We start from the raw sequence: 23942 nt of genomic DNA, 5'->3' as shown, positions 1-23942 counted from the left end.
TGAATACAAGGAGTCACTAAAGTGTCTGTAGCACTGGCTAGAGGATCCCGAGACCGTGCCACAAACCTCTGAACCTTCCTGTTGAGGGGAGAGGCCAACAGATCCACCTCGGGGTGTACTCCACCAGAGAGACACAACTGATGAAAAAACCTCCGGATGAAGAGACTATTCTCCCTGGTCTAGCGCCTGACGACAGATAGTCCGCTTGCCAATTTTCCACCGCTGGAATGTGCACAACAGAGGGGGCTGGAACGAATCGTTCTGCCAACCTTAGAATGCCGGCTACTTCCCGAGCCGCCAGGAAACTCCTTCTGCCCCCTTGGTGATTGACATAGGCCACAGCCGTGCCATTGTTTGATTGAAATTGCACCGGACACCCCTGGAGACGACTTGTCCAATGATCCAGACAAAGTCTGATCACTCGGAGCTCCAGTACAGTCTTCCTGAGTCCAGACCCCCTGAGCACAATCTGTGCTGAGGATGCCTCCCAACCCGGACAGGCTGGCATCCGTGGTGATGACAGTCAAGTACAGGGGAAGACAGGATTTTCCCTGACGAAGTGCCGGAGAATGAAGCCACCAAACCAGGGACCCCCTCGTACTCCGGCTAAACAGGATCAGATTGTCCAGTAAAAGAGGATCCTTGTTCCATTTTACCAGAATCTCCTTTTGCAGAGATCTCATGTGGAACTGTGGAAACAGAACCCCCTGGAAGGTAGACACAATCAGGCCTAGCACCCGCATGCAGGTCCGAAGAAACGACCGTCTACTGGTCAGCAAAAGCGAAAAGCCTAGACTAGGCTTGTGGACGGAACCCTTAGCATTTGCAGATTAATCTCAAAGTTGTCCAACAAGGCATTTGAAGACTCTGCTCGCAAAAGCAGATCGTCCAGGTACCCCAGTACCATGATCCCCCGCTGAGGCAGTAATGCTAGAACCAGGGCCAACACTTTCGTGAGGACCCGAGGAGCGGAAGCAAGGCCAAAGGGTAACGCCACGAATTGATAATGCTCCTCGCACACGGAAAAGCGGAGGAAGCGCTGATGGGCGACATATATTGGGATGTGAAGGTAGGCATCCTTGATGTCGATGGAGGTGAGGAAATCCCCCTGATGTAGGAACACCACCACCATGCAAATGGACTCTATGGGGAACTTTTGTACCCACACAAAGCGGTTTAACCACTTAAGCCCCGGAGGATTTGGCTGCTAAACGACCAGAGGGTATTTTGCGATTCGGCACTGCGTGACTTTAACGGACAATTGCACGGTCGTGCGACGCTGTACCTAAACGAATTTGGCGTCCTTTTTTTCCCACAAACAGAGCTTTCTTTTGGCGGTATTTGATCACCTGTGCGATTTTTTGATCACGCGCTATAAACAAAAAAAGAGCGTAAATTTTGCAAAAATAGCAATATTTTTCCCTTTTTTTTATATGAAATTCCCCCAAAAAAAAATGTAAAAATCAAAATTTTTTAATATTTTCGGCCAATTTGTTTTACGCTACCTATGTTTGGTAAAAAAAAAATCGCAAAAAGCGTATTTTGATTGGTTTGCGCAAAAGTTATTGCGTTTACTAACAAAGGGAAAGATTTTTGTCATTTTTGTTGTTTTTTTTTTTAACGCGTAATGGCGGCGATCTGCGATTTTTTTTGCGGTACTGCGACATTGCGGCGGAAAGATCGGACCCTTGACTGACATTTTTGACACTTTTGGGGTTACCAGTGACATTTCTACAGTAATCAGTGCTATATATATGCACTGTTACTGTAAAAATACACTGGTAGTGAAGGGGTTAACTTTATTTGAGAGGGAGGGGCTGTGTGTGTCCCTAGGGGCGTGATTCTAACTGTGATTGGCTGTGGCTTCAACTGTATGCAGAGTGATCAATGGATCTACATAGTAGATCCATGTGATCAGCTCTCATACAGAGAGGAGAATGACAGGCAGCTTGTTTACACAAGCTGCCTGACTTTCTCCCTCTCCCCCGCCGATCGCAGAGTGGCCGGCGGCGATCGGGTCCGCCGGTCACACGCGCGGGGGGGTCCGTGACCACGCGGGAGCGGGAGCGCGCCTCCGGCGGTGCGCGCTCGCTCCCTAAACCCTCACAGGCGAGCGACGTAGACCTACGTCACTTTGCCTGTGAGGGGCTGACCGCCGCCGTAGATAGTCGTGCGGCGGTCGGCAAGTGGTTAACACCTTGAGGTCCAGTATTGGGCGCACCTTGCCCTCTTTCCTGAGAACTGTAAACAGGTTTGAGTAAGACCTTGAAAATGATCCGATGTTGGAAACGGAACAATCACTCCTTGAAGTAACAAATCTTGCATCGCCGCATAGAGATTCTTTAAGCGATCTGGGGATGAGTGCAGGTTGGAAGGGAAGAACCTTTCCGGAGGATATGATCAAAACTCAATCTTGTAGCCGGAGCGAATGACTTCGTGGACCCACTTGTCCTGGATCAGGGAGGTCCATGGATCCGGAAAGCAGCAAAGAAGCCCCCCCCCCCCCAGATATGGGTGAGGGCGTCCCTTCATGCAGAGGAATTTTTGTCCATGGGTCTGGCAGGATATGCTAGTGGCTTGCCCGACCAAGACTTTTTGGAATGCCCAGTGGAAGCCTGAAAGGGCTTGGATCCCTTGTCTTGACACTCTGAGGGACGAAAAGGCCGCTTGTGAGCCGAAAAGAAGGGTCCCCATCTGCGACGGGACTCCTTCTTCCTCAGGCTTCCAAGGGGAAGAGTACTCTTTCCCCCTGTGAGGCCTTCGATGATGTCATCCAAGGAAACTCCAAACAGGCGATGCCCCACGAATGGAAGATTAGACAAGGCCTTCTTAGAAGCCTGTTCCGCAGACCAGCATTTCAGCCAGATAATGTGCCGCAGGACCACTACTGAGACAGACAGTCTAGAAATCAGGGGAGCAGCATACAAAGCAGTGTCACAGACAAAATATAGCCCTAAGACCAACTGATCTGGCAGCTCCGCAAAAGCTGACCCGCACCTCTGATGCTGCGTTAGTTGCATCTTCCATATGCAAGGTTTCCAGCAGCGTCACAATCAGTGCGTCCACTAGCGCTTTTTCATGTGCGGCTAGAGGAATCATCTATACTATCTGAGCACACAGGATGTATGGACGCAAACCCCAAAGTAACTAGCAAGGATCTGCAGTCTGCACGTGCTCGCTAGCTGGACTGGTTAGACCCTAAGGATCTAGATTATCCAATGCATCGCCCAGTCCGGCACTTGATTGTATATTCTCACAAGAACAAAACAATAAAGAGAGGATAAAAATTCTATTTTAAAAAGAAAAAAATTGCCAGGACCAGAGGTCCCAGCAAGGAACTAGGTCCTTACTCCTGACTAGGCAGGAAAAAACTGAATACCTATAGCAAGAAGTGGGAGTATACCCCCAGGGACTGTCCCATAGGCGTGCTCAATCTTTTTCTCTGTCTAGTATCCTACTCCTGTAGGGGGAAGAATAACCCTACGGTCAAGAGGATGAAGAGCTGTGTCTGTAAATGAACGAAAGAGAAATATTGGGTAACAACATGTTTAAGGTATGACATGTTGGATATCTATTTACTCGGTGCAACCTCGGCTTTTATATTTTACCAAAAAATTGGATGATTTATTGCATTTCACCCCCTAAAATTACCGTTTAATATGTTTTTTTTTAACTTGTATTTTGTGTTTCCTAGACCTTTTCAGTAATATCGTGTGACATGAAAAATTGGAACTACCAATATTTTATTCTCTAGGTCTAGGATGTCTGCTTTTAGAAAATATATAGTATTCCTCATTCCCCATTTTTTAAAACGTGTGCAAAAAGCGCAAAAATGGCTCTGGCTGTGAAAGGATTCAAAGATAAGTTCACCTTCGGGAACATGTTACACCTGTAAGATTTGTTCGTTAAAAAAAAAAAAAAGTGTCCTAAGTTTTTTAGCTGGCTCCTAGACTCAAAGCAAATTTGTCAAGGCAGGAAAAGAAAAACCCCCAAATGCCTCTAGGAGCAGTTGTAAAAACGTCCAGTGTGCATGAGGCCTAAATGTACAGGGCTCATAGGACTCACTGTCTTTGACTCTTACCTAGGTTTAAGAAGTCCACATTGGAGGTAGAGATTGGAGCATTTTTTTCAGAAGGATATACATTGGGAGTGGAAGCAGAGTGTGGGCTCAAGAAACAATCAAATAGCTCAGGACCTCCTGACTTGTTTTCTGATGTATTTATGCCAAATGGGTCAAATAGATCTGTTAACAAAAAGCATAATGCATCTACATTTCATACAGAACCCAAAAAAAAAACATGAATGTAAAATTATTATCTAGAAACAGATAACATTCAAAATGAATAAAATGATTTCCTTTACGTTTTGTTGCAAAGCTAGATTTTTTTAAATTTGCTGGTTTAATAAAAATTACTGCAAATCGTAGTGCAGTTAATTTATACCAGTCATGTAGCAGCAGGGCTGTAGAAAACAATTCCCCAAACATGTTTAGTCTTTGAGAAAGGACACAAAAGAAGGCATTAAAAGTTTCCAATGCCTTTTACAGGAAATGTAATGATTTCAGGTCAAGTATATTTAAAAATGAACTTGACAGATTGTTCATTTTCAATGTTATTTTAGTTTGAACTCCAGGCAGATATAAGAAAGAAAAATGCTACAAGTTTAAGTACCATAATCTGATGTAATAGCAGTGGTTTTGAAATCAATAATAGAATACATCGCTCACCGTTACTGGCTCAGCACGGAATACTACGTAGCCGAAGCTATGGTACAGTATACCAGTACAGGATTCCAGCACAGCCAGCGCCTTGAGAAGATTATACATCTACCCGTAATACTTTTACTTGCAATACCTTGGAGATTTATAAGAGAATACATTTACGGTACTTACGGTAACTTGCTGATGAATATGGCACAGATAGCCAGGGCTTTCATAGATTACACTTAATAACCTTTGGGATATTTAAAGTCGGCGTATAAGACTACCCCCCCCCCAATTTTTGGGGGATTTTTTTGAGGTTAAAAATTAGTCTTATACGCCGGAAAATATGGTACTCTGCAGTGCTCTCAGGTTTACATTATAAAGATGCTTCAAGAAGAGAATGCTTGGGGTGCAACCGATCAGTGTGCTGCTGCTCTTTTATTGAGCAATCAGTAGGCCAGGAAAGGAGAAGATTAAAAAAACCAGAATTCCAGAAGTCATTTTTCTTATACATAAATAGCTCCTATGACCAGGAGTAGATGGGGAGGTGGTTGTTTAACATGGAGTGTATGGAATTGTATCTAACTGATCTTTCACATGCACATCAAAAACAACACATTAAAAAGACTATAAATACACTGCTGCATACCAGAAGCAGAATTTGAGGCGTTGAATAAGGAACCTGACTCTGCTGAGGATTGTTTGCTGAAGAAATAGTCCTCTCCAGATCCTAGTAAGTTATCAGTTTGGATGTCTGTTTTTAAATCATCCTTGAACAAATTGTCACAGAAGAGATTGTCTAGTAAAGCAGCATTGCTAGATGAACCCTTCATTTCTCCAGGTATAGTACTTGTTTCTGCAGTTACAGGAGCTGAATGAAGTCCCAACAAATCTGCTTCTTCTTCTTTTGGCTCTGGAAGCTGTATATTAATGTCAGCTTCCAAAATATACTTAGTGTTTTCTTCATTTACTACATTATCTAATCCTCGTTCTTCACTTTCCAATGCACTGTGCACTTGGGAAAAGTCAAAAAACTCCTCATCAGAGGGTTCACTTTTGTTATCACTTGTGCCTTCTTCAAGCTCCTCTCTAGAAGAATACTCTTGGGCTTCAATGTGAACATCCTGTCCTTCCATTTGATCTGAAACAATAATCCAAATAAAAAAAAGTTTGTGTAAGACTTACAGCAAAATATACATACGCAATACTTCAATTATAAAAGCCAAATTACACTCTCTGGAAGTATGCATACCCAGTAGAACAGAGTTGAATTGCTACAAAATTCATTAAATTACCAACTTTCTTGCCGGGATATAAAAAGGTCACCCAACAGTTGGTCTTTTAGGAATTCTAGGGTTTATACAGTATCTGTAAATATACCAGTCCTTTGTTTTTAATCTATAGAACAGCAGCTAGAAGCACCGTACGGCTGAAACTGGATGTCTGCAAAGGCCTGAACATCCATCGGGTAAAACTTAACAAATGTGTTAACAGAAGACCAGTTTGCAAATCTGGGAAACGGATACCTGGTGCTGAAAACCCCAAGAGGAACCAACTGAACAAGTCAAGTGGGCCTTAAAAAGGGAAAAGAGGGTTCCTATCCTTCAAGGTGGAAGTCTTCGTGATAACCTGCCTAATCCACCTAGAGATAGTGGAACAAGAAGCAGCACAGCACAGAGTCCACAGGCAAGATGAGCAATGAATTTGAAGTTCAGATGGCCGTGGCCGAGAGATATACTTGTACTGTGCACACTACATCTAAACAATGTAGAGAGATCCTTGTGGGTTGCTTTGGAACAAGACAAGAAAAGGCAGGAATATGGCATGATTAACCGGTTGCCGACCGCCGCACGACTATATACTGCGGCGGTCAGCCCCGGCCAGGCAGAGTGACGTATCGGTACGTCACTCGCCTTTCACTGACTTGCGAGCCAATTGCGGGCGGGCGCGCGCCCGCCGAGGCGCACGCCCGCCGCGGCTCGTTCACAGACAAGTCAGTGCGTGTGACCAGCGGACTCGATGTCCGCCAGTCACACTGCGATCGCTCCTGTGAAGGGAGAAAGACAGAGCGGCTTATGTAAACAAGCTGCCTGTCAGTTCTCCCTGTGTAAAAGTGAAGATCTGTCCGTTCTACTATGTAGAACCGTGGATCTTTGCTTTTACACCAATAGCAATGTCCCTGCACAGTTAGAAACATGCCCCTAGGACACACTTAACCCCTCCCTGTCCAATAAAGTTAACCCCTTCCCTGCCAGTGTCATTTTTGCAGTAACAGTGCATATGAATAGCACTGATTACTGCAGTAATGTCACTGGTACCCCCAAAAGTGTGAAAAATGTCAGTCAAGGGTCCAATCTGTCCACCGCAATGTCGCAGTATCGAAAAAAAAAAATCGCAGATCGCCGCCATTACACGTTAAAAAAAAAAACACCAAAAATGACAAAAATCTTTCCCTTTGTTAGTAAACGCGATAACTTTTGCGCAAACCAATCAAAATACGCTTTTTGCAATTTTTTTTACCAAACATATGTAGCATAAAACAAATTGGCTGAAAATGTTAAAAAATTTTGATTTTTACATTTTTTTTTTGGGGGAATTTCATATAAAAAAATGTGAAAAATATTGTTATTTTTGCAAAATTTACGCTCTTTTTTTGTTTATAGCGCATGATCAAAAAATCGCAGAGGTGATCAAATACCACCAAAAGAAAGCTCTGTTTGTGGGAAAAAAAGGACGTCAAATTCGTTTAGGTACAGCGTCGCACGACCGCGCAATTGTCCGTTAAAGTCATGCAGTAAAAAAATCGCAAAAAAACCCCTGGTCTTTTAGCAGCCAAATCCTCCGGGGCTTAAGTGGTTAAAGTGGAAGGAGGAAATCATTTTAGGGAGAAAGGGGGCCCAAGGAAGGGTTTTTTTTTTTTTTTTACAAGATGAGACTGCCAGTTCTGAGCCCCATCTTGCGGACATGAGATAAAACCTTTTATCCCAAGAGAAAAAGAAATTGTTGCTGTAATCGATTACAAAGTGTTAGCTGGAGTTTGGCTTCAATTGGTTAGCATACCCAAATCTGCTAGTACATTTAACACTACCCCCCAGACTGACAAAACTGCTGTCTGTTGTACCCCATGTTCTCCTCCATCCAGCATCCAGAGCGGGGGGGGGGGGCACGCTAACACATATGTTACTAGTCAGGTCACCAGGTGAAAACAAAAAGGAAAAAAAACACGAATGCAGCCACCATATCCAACGATTGGTAAGATGCAATATATTACATTATTGGTTTAACAGCTTCTCGACCGCCCGCCGCACATTTACTGCAGCAGGCTCGCTCTCCTGCACGAACCGACGTAGCCCTACGTCAGTCAAGCGCATGGTGCTGGGGGGCGAGTGCGTGCCCCACTAGGCAGCAGGGATGCCAATTCACGGGGCCGGCGGCCACAATCTTTCCCCGCTGAGAGGACGGTCAGCCGTTGTAAACAGCTGACCATTCTTCTCTCTGAAATGATCACAGAGCACCTGTGATCCTCCTATATAGGATCACAAGTCTCTGTAGTCATTTCACAAGTCCACCCCCCACACCCACAGTTAGAAAACACTCTCCTAGGCTCACACTTATCCCTTTGATCACCCCTAGGTTAACCCCTTCCCTACCAATGTCATTATTACAGTAACAGTGCATACTTTTAGCGCTGATTACTGTAGTAATGTCACTGGTCCCCACCAGAAGTGTCAAAAATGTCAGTTAGGGGTCCAATCTGTCCATGGCAATGTCGCAGTCCCACTAAAAATTGCAGATCGCCGCCATTACTAGCAAAGAAAAAAAAAAAAAAAAAAATATATATATATATATATAATAATGACAAATCTTTCCCCTAGTTTGTAGACGCAATAAGTTTTGCACAAACCAATCAAAATACACTTATTGTGATTTTTTTTACCAAAAATATGTAGCAGACTATAAGTTGGCATAAAATGAAAAATGTTGATTAAAAATTTGTTTTTGGGAATGTTATATAGCAGAATGTGATTATATAGCAGAATCAGAATTGTTGCTCTATTTGTTTATAGCGCAAAAAAATAAAATAATCGCACAGTGAATTTTATTTCAGTAGTGTCGCACGACTGCGCATATTTCTGTTAAAGTAACGCAGTGCCGAATCGCAAAATATGGCCTGCTTATTAAGGGGGCAAATCCTTCTGTGGTTAATATGGCTTTAAGGAGTGCCTCAAACCTGTTATCCACAGTTTGTTACGGTTGCAAAAAGCCTGATTCACTACAGGCACTTTCACTTCTAACGAATCACACAATAAACCAGCAGGGTAAGGCTCATAGAGTGGCTAGCTCGGTAGTGTTTTCATCCGAGGACACGTGGGGTCTCGGGGCCCCTGACGTTATTAAGTATTATTATGCCTCTCATCTCTGAGTGGCGGCCTCCTGGTCCTCCCTGGTGGCCCCCAATCGGTGGTCGGAAATAGAGAGGGGTGCGATTTTCCCGGTCCATCCTTGCTCATTGCTCTGGTCACAGTCATTGCATGCTGACCGGGTTCTGAAATGTATGTGCCTTGCTTCTATGCATTCTACCTTGCAAGTTTGGTGTAGACCATGCCCGCCACTCACTAATGTTTTGTTTAACCCTTTATTACCAGATGGCCTGCAAGTTAGCCGAGTGTGGTGCTGGTCCCAGGCACCTCTTTTCCAGCTTCGTAACCTGGTCCACCCGGTCTCGCGCAACCTTTATTCATTTGAGACCTTGCGAGAAAAGTTTGCCATCCCGAAACACACTTTTTATTTTTATTTGCAAATACGCCACCTTTTTCAGTCTGTCAGTTTCGCTGTCCCTGGAGAGACCTACTACCTTTGAGTATCTATGCGCTCAAGGCCCTCACTAGAGCCATTTGGTGTCCTCTATTAATAACATCCTTCATGATACCCTCCTGTTAGCTAATGACTCGCACCTTTACATGCGGAAATGGTCAGAGTTGCTGCAGAGACCTATAACCCTGTAAATGTGGGATAAGATTTGGACCTCTGCCTTCAAGTCTTCCCAATGTGTGGTGCCGAGAGACTACTCTAAAAATGTTGTTATTTTGGTATAGAACCCCTGCTAGGCTGCACAGAATTGATCCGTCCTGCTCCGCCAACTGTTGGCGGTGTGGCACGGGCCTGGGTACACTGCATCACATTTTTTGGCAATGCCCTCATATACAGCCCTTTTGGGACATGGTTAGGTCAATGATACAATCTGTTACTGGTCTGCCCTGGGACTTCAGTTCCCTGGTGTCTCCAAGCCTACCAAGCGATTGATTTCCTACCTCCTTCTGGCGGCCAGGAGGGCTATCCCGCTTCATTGGCTTCAGCGGGGACCCCCTGATAGAGCTCTTTTTCAGCGCTTGGTGATGGAGATGCGGAGGAAGGAATTTTTAACGGCCACAGTCCATGATGATATCACGGTTTAATGTTATCTGGGCTGATTGGGACTTGTATGCTCTTGAAATGTCACAATTGTTTGGGATTCTTATAGCCGAGGACTTTATATTTTTCTGCTTCTTCCTTCATCTCCCCCTTATTTTCCTGCTTTACTCTCATGTTTGGTTGACATATATTGTTGCACTTGCTATATTGTAATTGGACGGACGGTCTTCTGTTTATTTTATGGGGGCACCCCCCCCCCCCCTTGTTTGTATGTTATGATTTTCTCTTCTTTTTCATTCAATAAAAACACAATTTATAAAAAAAAAAAACAAAAAAAAAAAAAAAAACAAGGGATGCCAACTTGTTGTGCTTATGCCTTGCTGCGTCCCACTGCCTCCATTGAGGCAGAGACTTTCTACAGGTCTGCCATAGAGGCTAGAAACTCTTATCTAGTTATAAATAAGGAATTGGAAGTACCTGAGGAAATCAGGGACAATTTTGAGGTGTGGAGACTAAGGTCCCAAAACCCAAGTGCAGAGTTTTAGGAGGAACCCTGAATAACCTCATCACGGCCCTGTGCACTGCGTGTGCTGGCCTTCCCCTCACCCCATATCCTCTCTATCTGATGTCTGCCATGAGGGTGAGAGGATCCCCTGAAGTGTTCTCAACCTTAATCAGAGCAGAATCTGTTGCTGCGAGGCAGAAAAGGGGGTGAGGGAAGTCCCTGCTTCAGGGCATACCCTTTGATTCATGGAAAGGGTCTTTAGGAACTGGAACTACCAGGATTCTAGCGGAACTGTACCACAGTCTGCAGCTAACTGCACATGCTGAACAGCTGCACTGAGGGTGGGTGAGTACTGCTCACCGAGGCACTGCTGAGGGCCGACTCATTCAGAGGATGAAATTATTGATTGCATTCAAGTGTATGTAAGTTCTAACAATACATTTCTCTTATAGGCTCCCTTTTGGGAAGGTAAATATACAATTGAAAGTATTTTATTATATCTGAAGATTAAGGATGCACAGATACTGGATTTTTTATCGGTGAGTACGAGTACCGATACTTTTTGTCAAGTACTCGCTGTTACAGAGTACCAATACTTTGCGGTGTGATTTGCGTTCATACAAAATGAAGAGGTGCAAATCGCACTTCAAAGAATCGAATGCGATTTGAACAGGTATGCAGTGCGATTCCTGTCCATATTGCATGTGATTTCCCCCAAGGCTCCTGTGTGTGTGCGAACCCAGTAAAGAAAGCGAAACACCATGTAGTGCCGCAATAGGCAGTTTATTAAAATGTTATAACAACTTACAAAATAAACATCTAGTCAAAGCCATATCTGCAGTGTCCCCGTCCTGCTGTTGATAGCAAACCATGGCCGCTGGAGGTGCTCACAGGGATGGAGAAGTTCTGGGACTCCCGTGGATGTAAAGTGGAAGTGAAGTCAGCTTGGAGGCGGACAGCCATTACATCTCCTTCAGCACCCGTGGTTTGCCATCATTGGCGGGATGGGGAAATTTATTTAACTAGATAGTTACTTTGTATGTTGTTATAACATTTTAATAAACTGCCTATCGCCGCACTACATGGCGCTTCGCTTTCTTAACTGGGTACACACACACACAAACGGTGGAGGAAATCGCATGCGATTCAGACAGGAATCAAACTGCATTTCTGTTCAAATTACATGCAGTGCGATTTGCGCCATTTTGTATGGATGCAAATCTTACTGCAAAGTATCGGTTTTGAGAGCATTTATCACAAGTAAAAAATACTCGGTACCGATATAGGTGCATCCCTAGTGAAGATATTGGAAAGGTTGACGCCTTTACACAAACATAGCCAGCTTTGTGGATTATAGGTACTCAAATTATCTAAAAAGAGAGCTTGTTAATCTATATAAAATACTAGGCACAGGCACATACATTTGCCTGACAGCTTCTTTCAACCAGGATGTCTTCTGGGTTCTTCAGGGGTACCTTGGTAAAATGCCTAAAAAATTACCACAAATTGCCCAAAAATTGTCAACAAGCCAGCAAGTGGATCAAACCAGAATTTGTTACACAAAGCCAAAGGTTTTTGTAGTGCAGCTATTCAATTCTGGGCACCACACAGGCCAGCCACTAGCCTCCTAACAACCAATGATGTCATCAGTTGATAAGGGCGATGCCAGGCACCAGCACAGTATCCTTGTTTGCCCCCTGTCAGCACTGTGGTTATGTTAGCAGAGAAAGGAAGAGAAATTAAGGGAAAAGAGAAATGCTAGAATACAAATCAGTAGCAGTGTGCAAAGGTGGAGGAATAATGGCTTCTAAGGTTGGGTGACCCACGTGTGTGGATGTTTGTTGCTGCATTATGTAAAACTATCAATTTTGTTTTTACATTTTAGGATGGGGTGCCTCGATGTTGTGCATAATCTTAAAGGGTTAAAGGTTTATAAACACTGGTCTAAGATAATGCAAGGCAAACGAAGCACTGTGCAAATATTATTGCATTCTCCCCTTTCCCCTTTTCTGCTTTACGGTTATTCTTCTTTATGTTATTTCTTCCTTCGGCCTAGTTTCTGATATTTCTTAATGAATACATGGGAAACTGCTTCAAAACAACATGCTTCATATAGTAAAACCCTGACATTTTTTGAAATGTTGTTTAGTTACCTTGCCAGTCAAGTGTTTGGAAGAAGTTCTTCTTTAGCGCATCAGAGTTTGGTGGCTCTGGAGAATGTTCTGCTGGGCACGTGTCAGCTTCATACTGTGCAGTTGATCCTGGCTGTCTGGGTAATTCAGGTTTTCCTAAAAGAGCAAGTTATTTTGTTTGCAATCAGTAATATTTATGCATGGTCTACTTCTTGCAGAGAAAGTATTAGAAATTAGTTATCAAATTCACTAATCCTCAACTTGTCAAAAAAAGACTATAAATTTTAAAGTGTATTTTTACTCATTTTAGATATAGTGGGGGAAGAATTAAAATCTTGTCAGGTCTTCATAGTGACCAGGGTCTCTGTTGATTCATACACTCACTGTTCGGTCATCAAAACAGAAAGTGATGGGAAATCCAAAATAATACAGCTGTCACCAGGATGAAAGGTAAGATGAGGACACCCATTTGGATGGGACCTGTCTAAGAGGAATTCCCCTCATTTCTCTCCCACTTCCGGTTGCATATCTGAGCAAGCAAGTGAAGGAAATCAATCAGGACAGCAAAAAATAAACTGACAGGGGTTTAACCCTTTTCTACAGTTTCTAAAGTTATATAGAAGGTTTAGCTATACAAACTTTAAGAGTTTCTCAGTAACAAAGAAGTCACACTGAGAAAGCAGAGTTCAGGAAGGTTTTAGGTTTCAGAAAAATTAAATATATGGGTTTTAAAGAACCCTCTATTTCCATGTCCCTTTACCAAATTTTGACAGGATTTCTTGTTGCTCTTCCCGGCTTGAAAACAGTATTTTAGGAGTCAATCTCTTGGTGTTGAGGTTTTCCCATGGTGGAGTGACACTTGCCGGTCTGTCCTTAGGAGACACTTCAACTTCCAGATTTACTTGAAATAAGTCCGGATATTTTTCTTGTATATCACAGGCATCCAGATCATACCTAAAGTAAAACCCAAAATGGAATTAAACATGTCGTTGTCAAACAGAAAAAATACACTTCAGAAATACTTTGAGACAATAAACTATTGTAAAGCAGAAAAAAAATATCCTGGTACCTAAAATAGAAATAAAACCATAATTGGACAGATCACATCCCAGATAGAAATGTAAGGTACCAGTCTTCTGTCCTGCCTTCCTCCTGTTCTTTATGCAGTCATAACTTTTGAAGTTTAATGCATATAAAAGTAAGAGCATTCAAGAATAAAGAAAAAAAAAAAAACACAGCAGATTCCAACTGTTACTGGTACACTGAAGGAAAAAACAGGAAATAAAAAAATGTTCGGGAAGTGCAAAGTCAGCAGTACACGGAAAAAGTTAAAGTAGGAAATATTTAAACCACAGGATTAATGATCATATGACTCCAAGTGAATTTTTTGCCAGATTCTGGAGTAATATACATGGAATCTATTTAAAAGGGGGGGGGAAAAAATGTTTTTTTTGGGCTTTGTCGGTGACCGCATTGGCAAGGCAGGTGACATAAAGAAAATAACTGCATTCAGGAAAAGTTTGTGCTTCATGGAAGTCTAAATACAAAACAAATGGTACCCAGTTCTAAAACCCAGAAATAACACATATCTACATACTTTGCAAACTTCACAGTAGTGGCATTTCTTGGAACAAAGCCAGTGTGAAACTGAATCTGGAACATCTTCATTGAAGTCATCTGGAACATAAACAAACATTTTCAATACATAGTTAAATCATTATACAAACACGCATTATAAAAAGCAATACGATAGATTATTGCATACATGGGCGCTGAAATGTAAAATACAATAATACAATTTTGGTGGTCAGGTCCCCTACTACCACTTTACTGTTCATACAGAGTCCCTTCACACCAATGCATTAGAGTAGTGCATGTTAAAAGAAGCACGGGAGGAAAAAAAAAAATTGGACTTCCTACAACTTATCTATAAAATCCTTTTCTTTGAGTACATCACAGGGCACAGAGCAGGCCTTAATAATGACGATATGGGTTATACGTCACCTATAGGTGAATAGACACTGGCAAACCAATAGACAGACCCCTCCCACACAGATAGAAGCTCAGTTTTTGGAGCAAGCAATGAAGATCCCAGAAAAGAGGGGCGGGACCTCTGTGTACTCCAAGAAAAGTATTTTATGGTTAAGTTGTAGGAAAAATCCAATTTTCTTTTTGTACATCACAGGACACAGAGCAGCCCATAAGGACGATCTAGGATGTCCTAAGGCAAGGCCCGTGAGGGGAGGGAACACAGTAATCCCAAGACCGCCCTCAGGCAAAAAAAGGATCTATACTTCTGATTATAGCACGCTACATCCAAATTGAGCGCTAACATCCACCTGGTGGAACCTAGTAAATGTATGTACTGAAGACCAAGTAGCAGCCTTGCAAACCTGAGCCAGACACTTGATGATGCACTGCCCATGAAGCACTCTCTTGTTTGAGTGAACCTTTAACCTAAAGGGTGGGACCTTACCCGTTATACCACACGTCAAACACAAGGCCCGCAGGCCAAATTCGGCCCTCCAAGCCATTTCATGTGGCCCCTCGCACCTCTCCTAGAGCTGCAGTAGAGCTCCAGCCCTCCTTTGGGCCTCCTCCAGACCCTGCACTTTCTGCTTCCCAACTCCTCCTCCAGAAGCAACACAAGGTAAGAGGGTGCACTTTGATGTAAGGGAGGGGAGGGTGGGGGGGTACGGGGGACTCTTGACATCTGATGTGGGGGGGGGGGGGGACACTCTGGACATCTAGTATTATAAATACAACCGGCCCTTTGAGGGCAATTATAATGCTGATGCGGCCCACGATAAAGTTAAGTCTGACACCCCTGCTTTAAAACCATACGCCTGAACAATGTCCTGGCGAATCCATTTAGAAATAGTCAAACTTGTCGCTGCCTGGCCTCTCCAAGGCCCTTCCGGCAGGACAAAAAAAGCATCAGTGCTCTGAATTATTGCTGACATTTTCAAACAGACCTTGACTGCCCATACTACATCGAGAAAAGGTAATCATTTTTCTTCTGTGGTCGAAGGATTCGGAAAAAAGGAAGGCAAATGGCTCCTTGCAAAAAAGGGCCGCTAATTCTGACAACCCTTCTAGTCAAGATTACGATGACCAAAAAAGCCAAATTCCTTATCAAGAGAATTAAGAGAATATGCCAGATAGGCTCAAACGGTTGCTTCTGCAACAACGAGAGCACAAGATTTAGGTCCCAGGGGCATAAGGGCGGTGGGGCATAAGGGCGGCTTGACTGGTGGAACCATGCACCTCACACCTTGCAGAAATGCTCGCACCAATGAGTGTGTTGCTATCGGTCTCTGAAAGAAAATAGATAAGGCCGAGATGTGCCCCTTGATAGTTCCGAATGCCAGCTTCAATTCCACTCCTAATTGCAGAAAAGAAAGAATTCTTCCAATAACATACTTGCGAGGATGCCATCTTTTGGATTCACACCAAGAGATGCAAGATTTCCAGACTCTATAGTAGATTTTACTAGACACAGGCTTCCTAGCGTTTATCAATGTAGCTAGAGCTGGACGCAAAATTCCTCGATTCTTCAAGATTCTCAATAGCCAGACCGTCAAATTCAGCGACCATAAAGCAGGATGGCGTATGGGATCTTGGGAAAGTAGGTCTGGACGGCATGCAAGTGACCATGGTTTCCCTACTGCCAATTTTACAATCTCTGCATACCAAGGTGTCCTGGGCCAGGGCATAGCCACCAGTCTCCCCTCCACATGCATTCTGGGCAGCAGCCATGGCAGAAGTTGGACCAGAGGAAAGGCATAGATCAGGGAGAACCGATGCCAAGAAATCACTAACGCTTCTGTTCCGATAGCGATTGGATCCCTGGTTCTGGATACAAACTTGACCAGCTGGTTGGTCAACCTGGATGCCAATAGTTCTACGTCTGGGGTACCCCAATGTTGGCAATTCATTTGAAACACATGGGGATGTAGGGACCATTCCCCTGGAAACTGCTGGCGCCATAGAAAGTCCGCCTGCCAATTTTCCACCACCGGGATGAATACTGTCGACATAAACAATATGTGATTCTCTGCCCATGCTAGAATGTAGTTTACCTCTTTCTGGGCTGCCTGGCTCCTGGTGCCCCCCTGGTGGTTGATATAAGCCACTACAGTGGCATTGTCAGACTGAATCCTGACAGGACAATACTGCAACCTGGCAGTCTAAAATACAAGTGCCAACCGAGCTGCCTGGATCTCCAAAATGTTGATGAGTAAGAGCTTTTCCACCAGAGACCACTTTCCGTGGACAGATGCTTCCACCAGACTAGCCCCCTAGCCCAATCGGCTGGCGTCCCTGGTCACGATCTTCCAGATTGGCAGAAAAAACGTACCCTTCTCTAAATTGTTGGGTATCAACCACCACGTGAGATCCTGCCTCACCTTTGGGGACAGAATCATTGGATAATTCCAACATTTAGAGCTTGAATGCTGTTCTGGAATGGCCTGAAATGAAACTGCACATTAGTGATTGCTTTGAACAAGGAGACAATCTTGCTCAGCAATCTCATGCACAGCTGTATAGAGGGATATTTCCTCTTTTTGCTGGAGGCCAAAAACTCTTGCCTGAGCTGTGTCCAGAATCAGGCCCAGATATTCTAGAACCTGAACTGGCCGCAATGCTGATTTTTCTATGTTTAGAATCCAACCCAGGTCTTCCAAGAACTGGACTGTCAGGGTCACGTTCCGTGTTAGCCCTGGGCCTGATTGATTCTTGAATAATAGATCGTCTAGATATCCCACTATTGAGATCCCTTGAGACCTTAAGAATGCCAACACTGGGGCGAAGACCTTTGTAAACAACCATTGCTAGGCCACAACCTGAAAATGCCACTGCCCCACTGCGAAACGCAGAAACGTTTGATGGGGCCCGAAAATTGCACATGCAGGTATGCATCTTTCATATCTACGGATGCCAAAAACTCTCCTTCCTTCAAAGAAGCTATCACTGTCCCCCGCCGGCTCTGCATAGTTACATAGTTAGTCAGGTTGAAAAAAGAGACAAGTCCATCTGGTTCAACCAACAAAAAAAAAACAAACGGTATTGAAAACCCAACCATACAATCCCATATACACAATCCTATACCCGCAGTTGATCCAGAGAAGGTGAAAAAAAAAAAACAGCAAAGCATTATCCAATTTGCTACAGCAGGGGAAAAAAATCCTTCCTGACCCCCAGGGAGGCAATTGGATATTCCCTGGATCAACCTTACCTAAAAAATTTTTAGTACCCACTTATATTACGTACACCCAGGAAAGAATCCAGGCCTTTTTTTAAAGCAATCTAGTGAGCTAGCCAGAACCACCTCTGGAGGGACTCTATTCCACAATTTCACAGCTCTTACGGTGAAGAAACCTTTCCGTATTTGGAGACGAAAAGAGTGCCCCCTTGTCCTCTGTGTTGACCTTAAAGTGAACAACTCAAACCCAAGTTCCCTATATGGACCCCTTAAGGCCCGTACACACGTACCGATTGTCGGCCGAAAAAGTTCGGCCGCCGAACGATCGGCCGATTTTCGGCTTGTTAGTATGATGCTTCCGACAGCGCACTTTCGGCCGAACAGAATCTGTCGTGCAAGCATTAAAATTTTTGTATGCCGACACCAGAACGGCCGATTGTTTGCTAGTCAGTACAGAATTCGGCCGACAGACAGCAGATTTGCAAGACTGGGCATGCTCAGAAAAGAAAAAACACAGGGAAAGTTAACCATCACATGACATCACTTCTGCAGTCGGCGGAAAAATTTCGTGTGCAGTCTTTTGCACTTTTCAGCGGACAGGACAGCCCGGGGACAAAAGACGGCCAATCGGTCGGCCGACGATCGGTACGTGTGTACGGGGCTTTAGGGTCCTTTCACATGGGTGATCCGATCCATTCAGCCTGTCAGTTTTTCAGGCGAACCTGATCGGATGCTCCATGCATCCCTATGATGTCAGCGGAGACATGTCTGCTGACACCCGCTGCTCTCCGATCCGATCCTGTACGTGAAATCCGGACGGATGGAAACCGTCTGGCGGATCGGTTCAGATGGGATCAGATGAGAACGGACAGGCGGTCCGTTCTCATCTGATCTCCCCATAGAGGACAGCGGGGATCTGACAGCTCAGTCTGCGCACACAGAGCGGAGACGGAGCTGGCATCCGCCTGCTCAGCGGGGTTCGGTGGATCGATCCCCCGCTGAGCAGAACGGACCTCGTCGGACGGCGCACCATGTGAAAGGACCCTAGTGTATTTATACATGTTGATCATATCCCCCCTTAATCTCCCCAAAAAAATGTAAAAATCAACATTTTTTAACATTTTAGGCCAATTTGTTTTTTGCTACATATTTTTGGTAAAAAAAAAAAAAAAATCGCAATAAGCGTGTTTTGATTGGTTTGCACAAAAGTTATCGCAGCTACTAACTACGGGAAATTTATGTCATTTTTATTGTTTTTTTTTTAACTAGTAATGGCGGCGATCTGCGATTTTTTTTGCGGGACTGCGACATTGCGGCGGACAGATCGGACCCTTGGCTGACATTTTTTACACTTTTGGGGGTACCAGTGACATTACTACAGTAATCCGTTCTATAAATATGCACTGTTACTGTAAAAAGGACACTGGCAGGGAAGGGGTTAACTTTATTGGAGAGGGAGGGGTTAATGTAAGCCTGGTGCTTACTAAAGTGTGTGGGGGGAGGGGACTGTGTGACACAAGGCACAGATCGCAGGTTCAGCTATGCTGAATCCTGCAATCTGTCACTGTTTGTCACTTAGGAGTTTACACAAGCGGGCGGATCTCCACACTCGATCCCCAATGCTCATCCCCTGGCCCGCCAACATGGGGAGGAGTCCAGCGACGCAGGTCTACGTCGCTGGACGATATCGAGCCACTTTGCCGCAGTACGGTCAACGTGACCGGTCTGCAAGTGGTTAAGAGCTGGTGCCCAAAACTGAACTGCATATTCCAGATGAGGTATTACTAATGATTTGTACAGGGGCAAAATTATATCTCTCTCTCTCTGGAGTCCATGCCTCTGTTAATACAAGAAAGGTCTTCGCTTGCTTTGGAAATTGCAGCTTGGCATTGCATGCTATTATGAAGCTTATGATCTACCAGAACACCCAGATCCTTCTCCGCTATGGATTCCCCCAATTCCACTCCCCCTAGTATGTATGATGCATGCATATTCTTAGCTCCCAAGGGAATAACTTTACATTTATCAACATTAAACCTCATTTGCGACATAGTTGCCCAATGAAACAGTGCATTGAGGTCAGCTTGTAAGTTGGAGACATCCTGTATAGAAGTTATTCTACTGCAAAGCTTGGTGTCATCTGCAAAGACTGAAATGGTACTTTTAATCCCAGACCCTATACCATTTATAAAGATATTAAAAAGTAAGGGTGAACACTGAACCTTGGGGTACACCACTGATAACCTTAGACCATTCAGAGTAAGAATCATTAACCACTACTCTCTGAATTCTATCTTTTAGCCAATTTTCTATCCAATTACAAACCGATCTTTCCAAGCCAGTAGACTTTACCTTACACATTAGCCGTGTGTGGGGAACTGTGTCAACCGCTTTTGCAAAATCCAAGCATACTACATCCACAGCCACCCCTCTGTACAAGGTTTTACTTACCTCCTCATAAAAAGAAATCAGGTTTGTTTGACAACTTCTGTCTTTCCTGAATCCATGCTGTTGGTTTCTTAAAATATTTTTTTCCCAGCAAGAACTAATTTATGTGGTCTTTTATTAAACTCTCCAGTTTGAAATTGAAAAGAATTGAGCGCTGTAATTTCAAAGCCTTTGTTTCTAATTTTTAGGGACTCGTTAAGGACTGGAATAGTACCAGTGGATTGGCATATGGCATAGGGCCAATGTGGTGCCTATATTTAAAAAGGGATCAAAGTCTTTGCCAAGTAACTATAGACCTCTTAGTTTAGTTTATCTTTCCGACTATAGAAGTTAAACTAAGAGGTCTATAGTTACTTGCCGAAGACTTTGATTCCTTTTTAAATATAGGCACTACATTGGCCCTATGCCAATCCAGTGGTACTATTCCAGTCCTTAACGAGTCCCTAAAAATTAGAAACAAAGGCTTTGAAATTACAGCACTCAATTCTTTTAGGAAGCGTGGGTGGATGCCACCTGGTCCAGGTGCTTTATCCACCTTTATTGTGTCTAAATATTTCTGGACCATATCACTTTTGAGCCATTGTGGATCATTTGGGGCTGTGTCAATATCATCATCATTATGGTCATGAGCCCCCCCATGCTTCTTTGTATACACAGAGCTGAAGAAAGTATTTAATAATAAAATTGGTGAAGTATCAGCGCTGCTTACTCAGTGTGTGTTTTTGTGTATTCACATACCCAAATAATTATGACTGATAATAAACGGGTTATAACTGATAATAAATGGTGTTAAGCCAAAGTGCCAGTGCTAAGCTATATGAAATGTATAATACATAAAACTTTCCAATATACAATCGGGATCATAAATACTGATAAAATTGTGCACATAAATACAAAATATCAAAGTGATAGTGCTCAATAAATATATATAAAAATGGATTTTTTGTAAGATCTTACCGTAAAATCCTTTTCTCTTAAGCTCATTGACAGACGTAGTCTTCTTGATTCTCAAGAGCTGGGTTATGTTGTCTCCGCAGGAGTAGGACTAGGCAGAAAGACAAAACGTTCTGGCTCCACCTTAGGGGCAGTCCCTGAGGGTATATCCTCCCTCTCTCTGCTACAGGGAATCAGTTCTGTTTAAAGCAGTACAGAGAATTTAACCCAACCCAACTCAATGATAGAGGGGCGGGTACTACGTCTGTCAATGAGCTTAAGAGAAAAGGATTTTACGGTAAGATCTTACAAAAAATCCATTTTTCTCTATCGCTCATTGACAGACGTAGTCTTCTTGATTCTCAAGAGCTGGGACATCCAGAAGCAGTGCCACAAGAGGGGTGGGATTGACAAAATCAAATCCAATCTAGAAGGCCCAACCGGTGCCAAACTAGAAGTTTTAAAGGCTCATTATAAACAAAGAATGAGACTAAAGAAAAAATTTTCCAACGGAAAAAAACCCCCGAGGTAGACCACTGGTCTCCTCAAATTGCGGCCTGCAAAACCTTGCGGCCAAACGAGGCATCAGACGATGCCATTACATCAACTTTATAATGTTTAGAAAAGGTATGCACCGACGACCAGGTAGCCGCCTTGCACACCTGGACCACTGACGCCTGATGGCGAAAGGCCCATGACGCACTAAGTGCCCGAGTGGAGTGCGCCTTAACAGGGAACGGGGGCTCCCGACCCTTAATAGAATAAGCCTGCACTACCGTCTGTCTGATCCATCTGGAAATGGTCGCGGCAGATGCAGGCAACCCCTTTTTGGGTCCATCTGGGATCACAAAAAGTGAATCCGTCTTGCGAAACGAGTCTGTCGTTTTCAAGTATACCCTGATCGCCCGGACCACATCCAAGGAGTGTAAAGCAAACTCCCGAGGATGACTGGGCTTAGGACACAGGGAAGGTAATACAATTTCTTCATTCAGATGAAATTCTGAAACCACTTTTGGTAGGAAGGATGGATTCGGACGAAGAACCACCTTATCTCTATGAACCACCAGATATGGTGAACGACAAGATAATGCGGCCAGTTCTGACACCCTGCGTGCAGAAGTAATAGCCACCAAGAAGGCCACCTTCTGGGACAACGTGGGTAGAGGAATCTCCCTAATATCTTCAAAGGGAGGTTTCTGAAGAACCGACAACACTAAATTAAGATCCCAGGGGGGTAACGGCGCGTGCACTGGCGGAGCCAGATGTCGCACCCCCTGGATGAAATTCCGCACCAAGGAATGAGTAGCCAAAGGCTTCTGAAAGAAGATGGCTAATGCTGAGACCTGACCCTTGATAGTACTCAAGGCCAGTTTCTGCTCAACCCCTTGTTGCAGAAAAGCCAATATTCGACTAATCGAATAAGACCGAGGACGGAACCCCAAAGGTTCACACCATGCAATGTAGGACTTCCATGTGCGATGATAAATCTTTCTGGAAGTCGCTTTCCTTGCTTCAACTAGAGTAGGAATAACTGAAGCTGACAAACCTTTGTCCTTCTGCACCTGGGTCTCAATAGCCAGGACGTTAAAGCCAGCGATCGTAAAGCAGGATGGAAGATCGGTCCCTGAGACAGTAGATCCTCCCTGAGAGGAAGTCTCCACGGGACGTCCGCCACCAGTCTGACCATGTCGGCGTACCAAGCTCGACGAGGCCAGTCCGGAGCTACCAGGATTACTGGAATTCCTTCCTCCTCTATCCTGCGAAGAAGTCTTGGCAGTAACGCGAGAGGAGGGAAGGCATATATTAGCTGGTATTGCCCCCACGGGGCGATCAGTGCGTCTGCGGTTTCTGCTAGAGGATCGCGGGAGCGAGCCACGAATCTCTGAACTTTCCTGTTGAATCGTGATGCCAACAGATCCACATCCGGGGTGCCCCACCGTAGACACAACTGGTGGAAAACGTCTGGATGGAGGGACCATTCCCCCTGATCCAGGGTCTGACGGCTGAGATAATCTGCCTGCCAATTCTCCACCCCCGGAATGAACACCGCAGAGATTGCTGGAACAAATCGTTCCGCCCAGCGAAAATGCAAGCCACTTCTTTGGCCGCTCGGACACTCTTGGTGCCCCCCTGGTGATTGACATAAGCCACGGCCGTGGCATTGTCCGACTGGACTTGAACCGGGCTGCCCTGGAGCTGCTCGGTCCAGTGAATCAGACAAAGTCTGATCGCTCTCAGTTCCAATACATTTAATCGGTAACTTGGATTCTTCCGGGGACCAAAGTCCCTGGACAGATAACTGACCGAGAATTCCTCCCCATCCTGATAGACTGGCATCCGTGGTCACTATCGTCCAATATATTGGCAGAAATGACTTTCCCTGGCTGAGCATCGGAGACCGAAGCCACCAAACCAGAGACTCTCTGGTCTGTTTGCTCAATCGTATCTGATTGTCCAGGGATTCCGGATTCCGATTCCATCTGAGAAGAATCTCTTGCTGAAGAATTCGGGTATGGGACTGGGCAAATGGGACTGCTTCGAATGAAGCCACCATCAACCCCAGAACCCTCATGCAAGTTCGAAGGGAAGACCAGTTGTTGGACA

General features: G+C 44.3%; 1 protein-coding gene across 2 annotated transcripts in view; it reads right to left on the bottom strand.

Annotated features, from left to right (window-relative positions):
• Positions 1–23942, bottom strand: part of GAK (cyclin G associated kinase) — a 191091-nt gene that overhangs the window by 31802 nt on the left and 135347 nt on the right. The window contains exons 18-22 of one of the 2 annotated variants that reach the window (XM_082248016.1): positions 14349–14428; positions 13512–13705; positions 12773–12907; positions 5352–5843; positions 4082–4243 (exon numbers count right to left, since the gene is read on the bottom strand). In XM_082248016.1, coding sequence (XP_082104142.1) covers positions 4082–4243; positions 5352–5843; positions 12773–12907; positions 13512–13705; positions 14349–14428 — 1063 coding nt within the window. The remainder of the gene's footprint in view (positions 1–4081; positions 4244–5351; positions 5844–12772; positions 12908–13511; positions 13706–14348; positions 14429–23942) is intronic. The other variant, XM_082248017.1, reaches the window with a different exon arrangement.

The sequence above is a fragment of the Pelophylax lessonae genome, assembly GCF_965119305.1.
Source record: "Pelophylax lessonae genome assembly, chromosome: 1".
Taxonomy (NCBI): Eukaryota; Metazoa; Chordata; class Amphibia; order Anura; family Ranidae; genus Pelophylax; species Pelophylax lessonae.
Note: the sequence above shows the minus strand (reverse complement) of the source record. Positions and strands in the feature narration are given on the sequence as shown.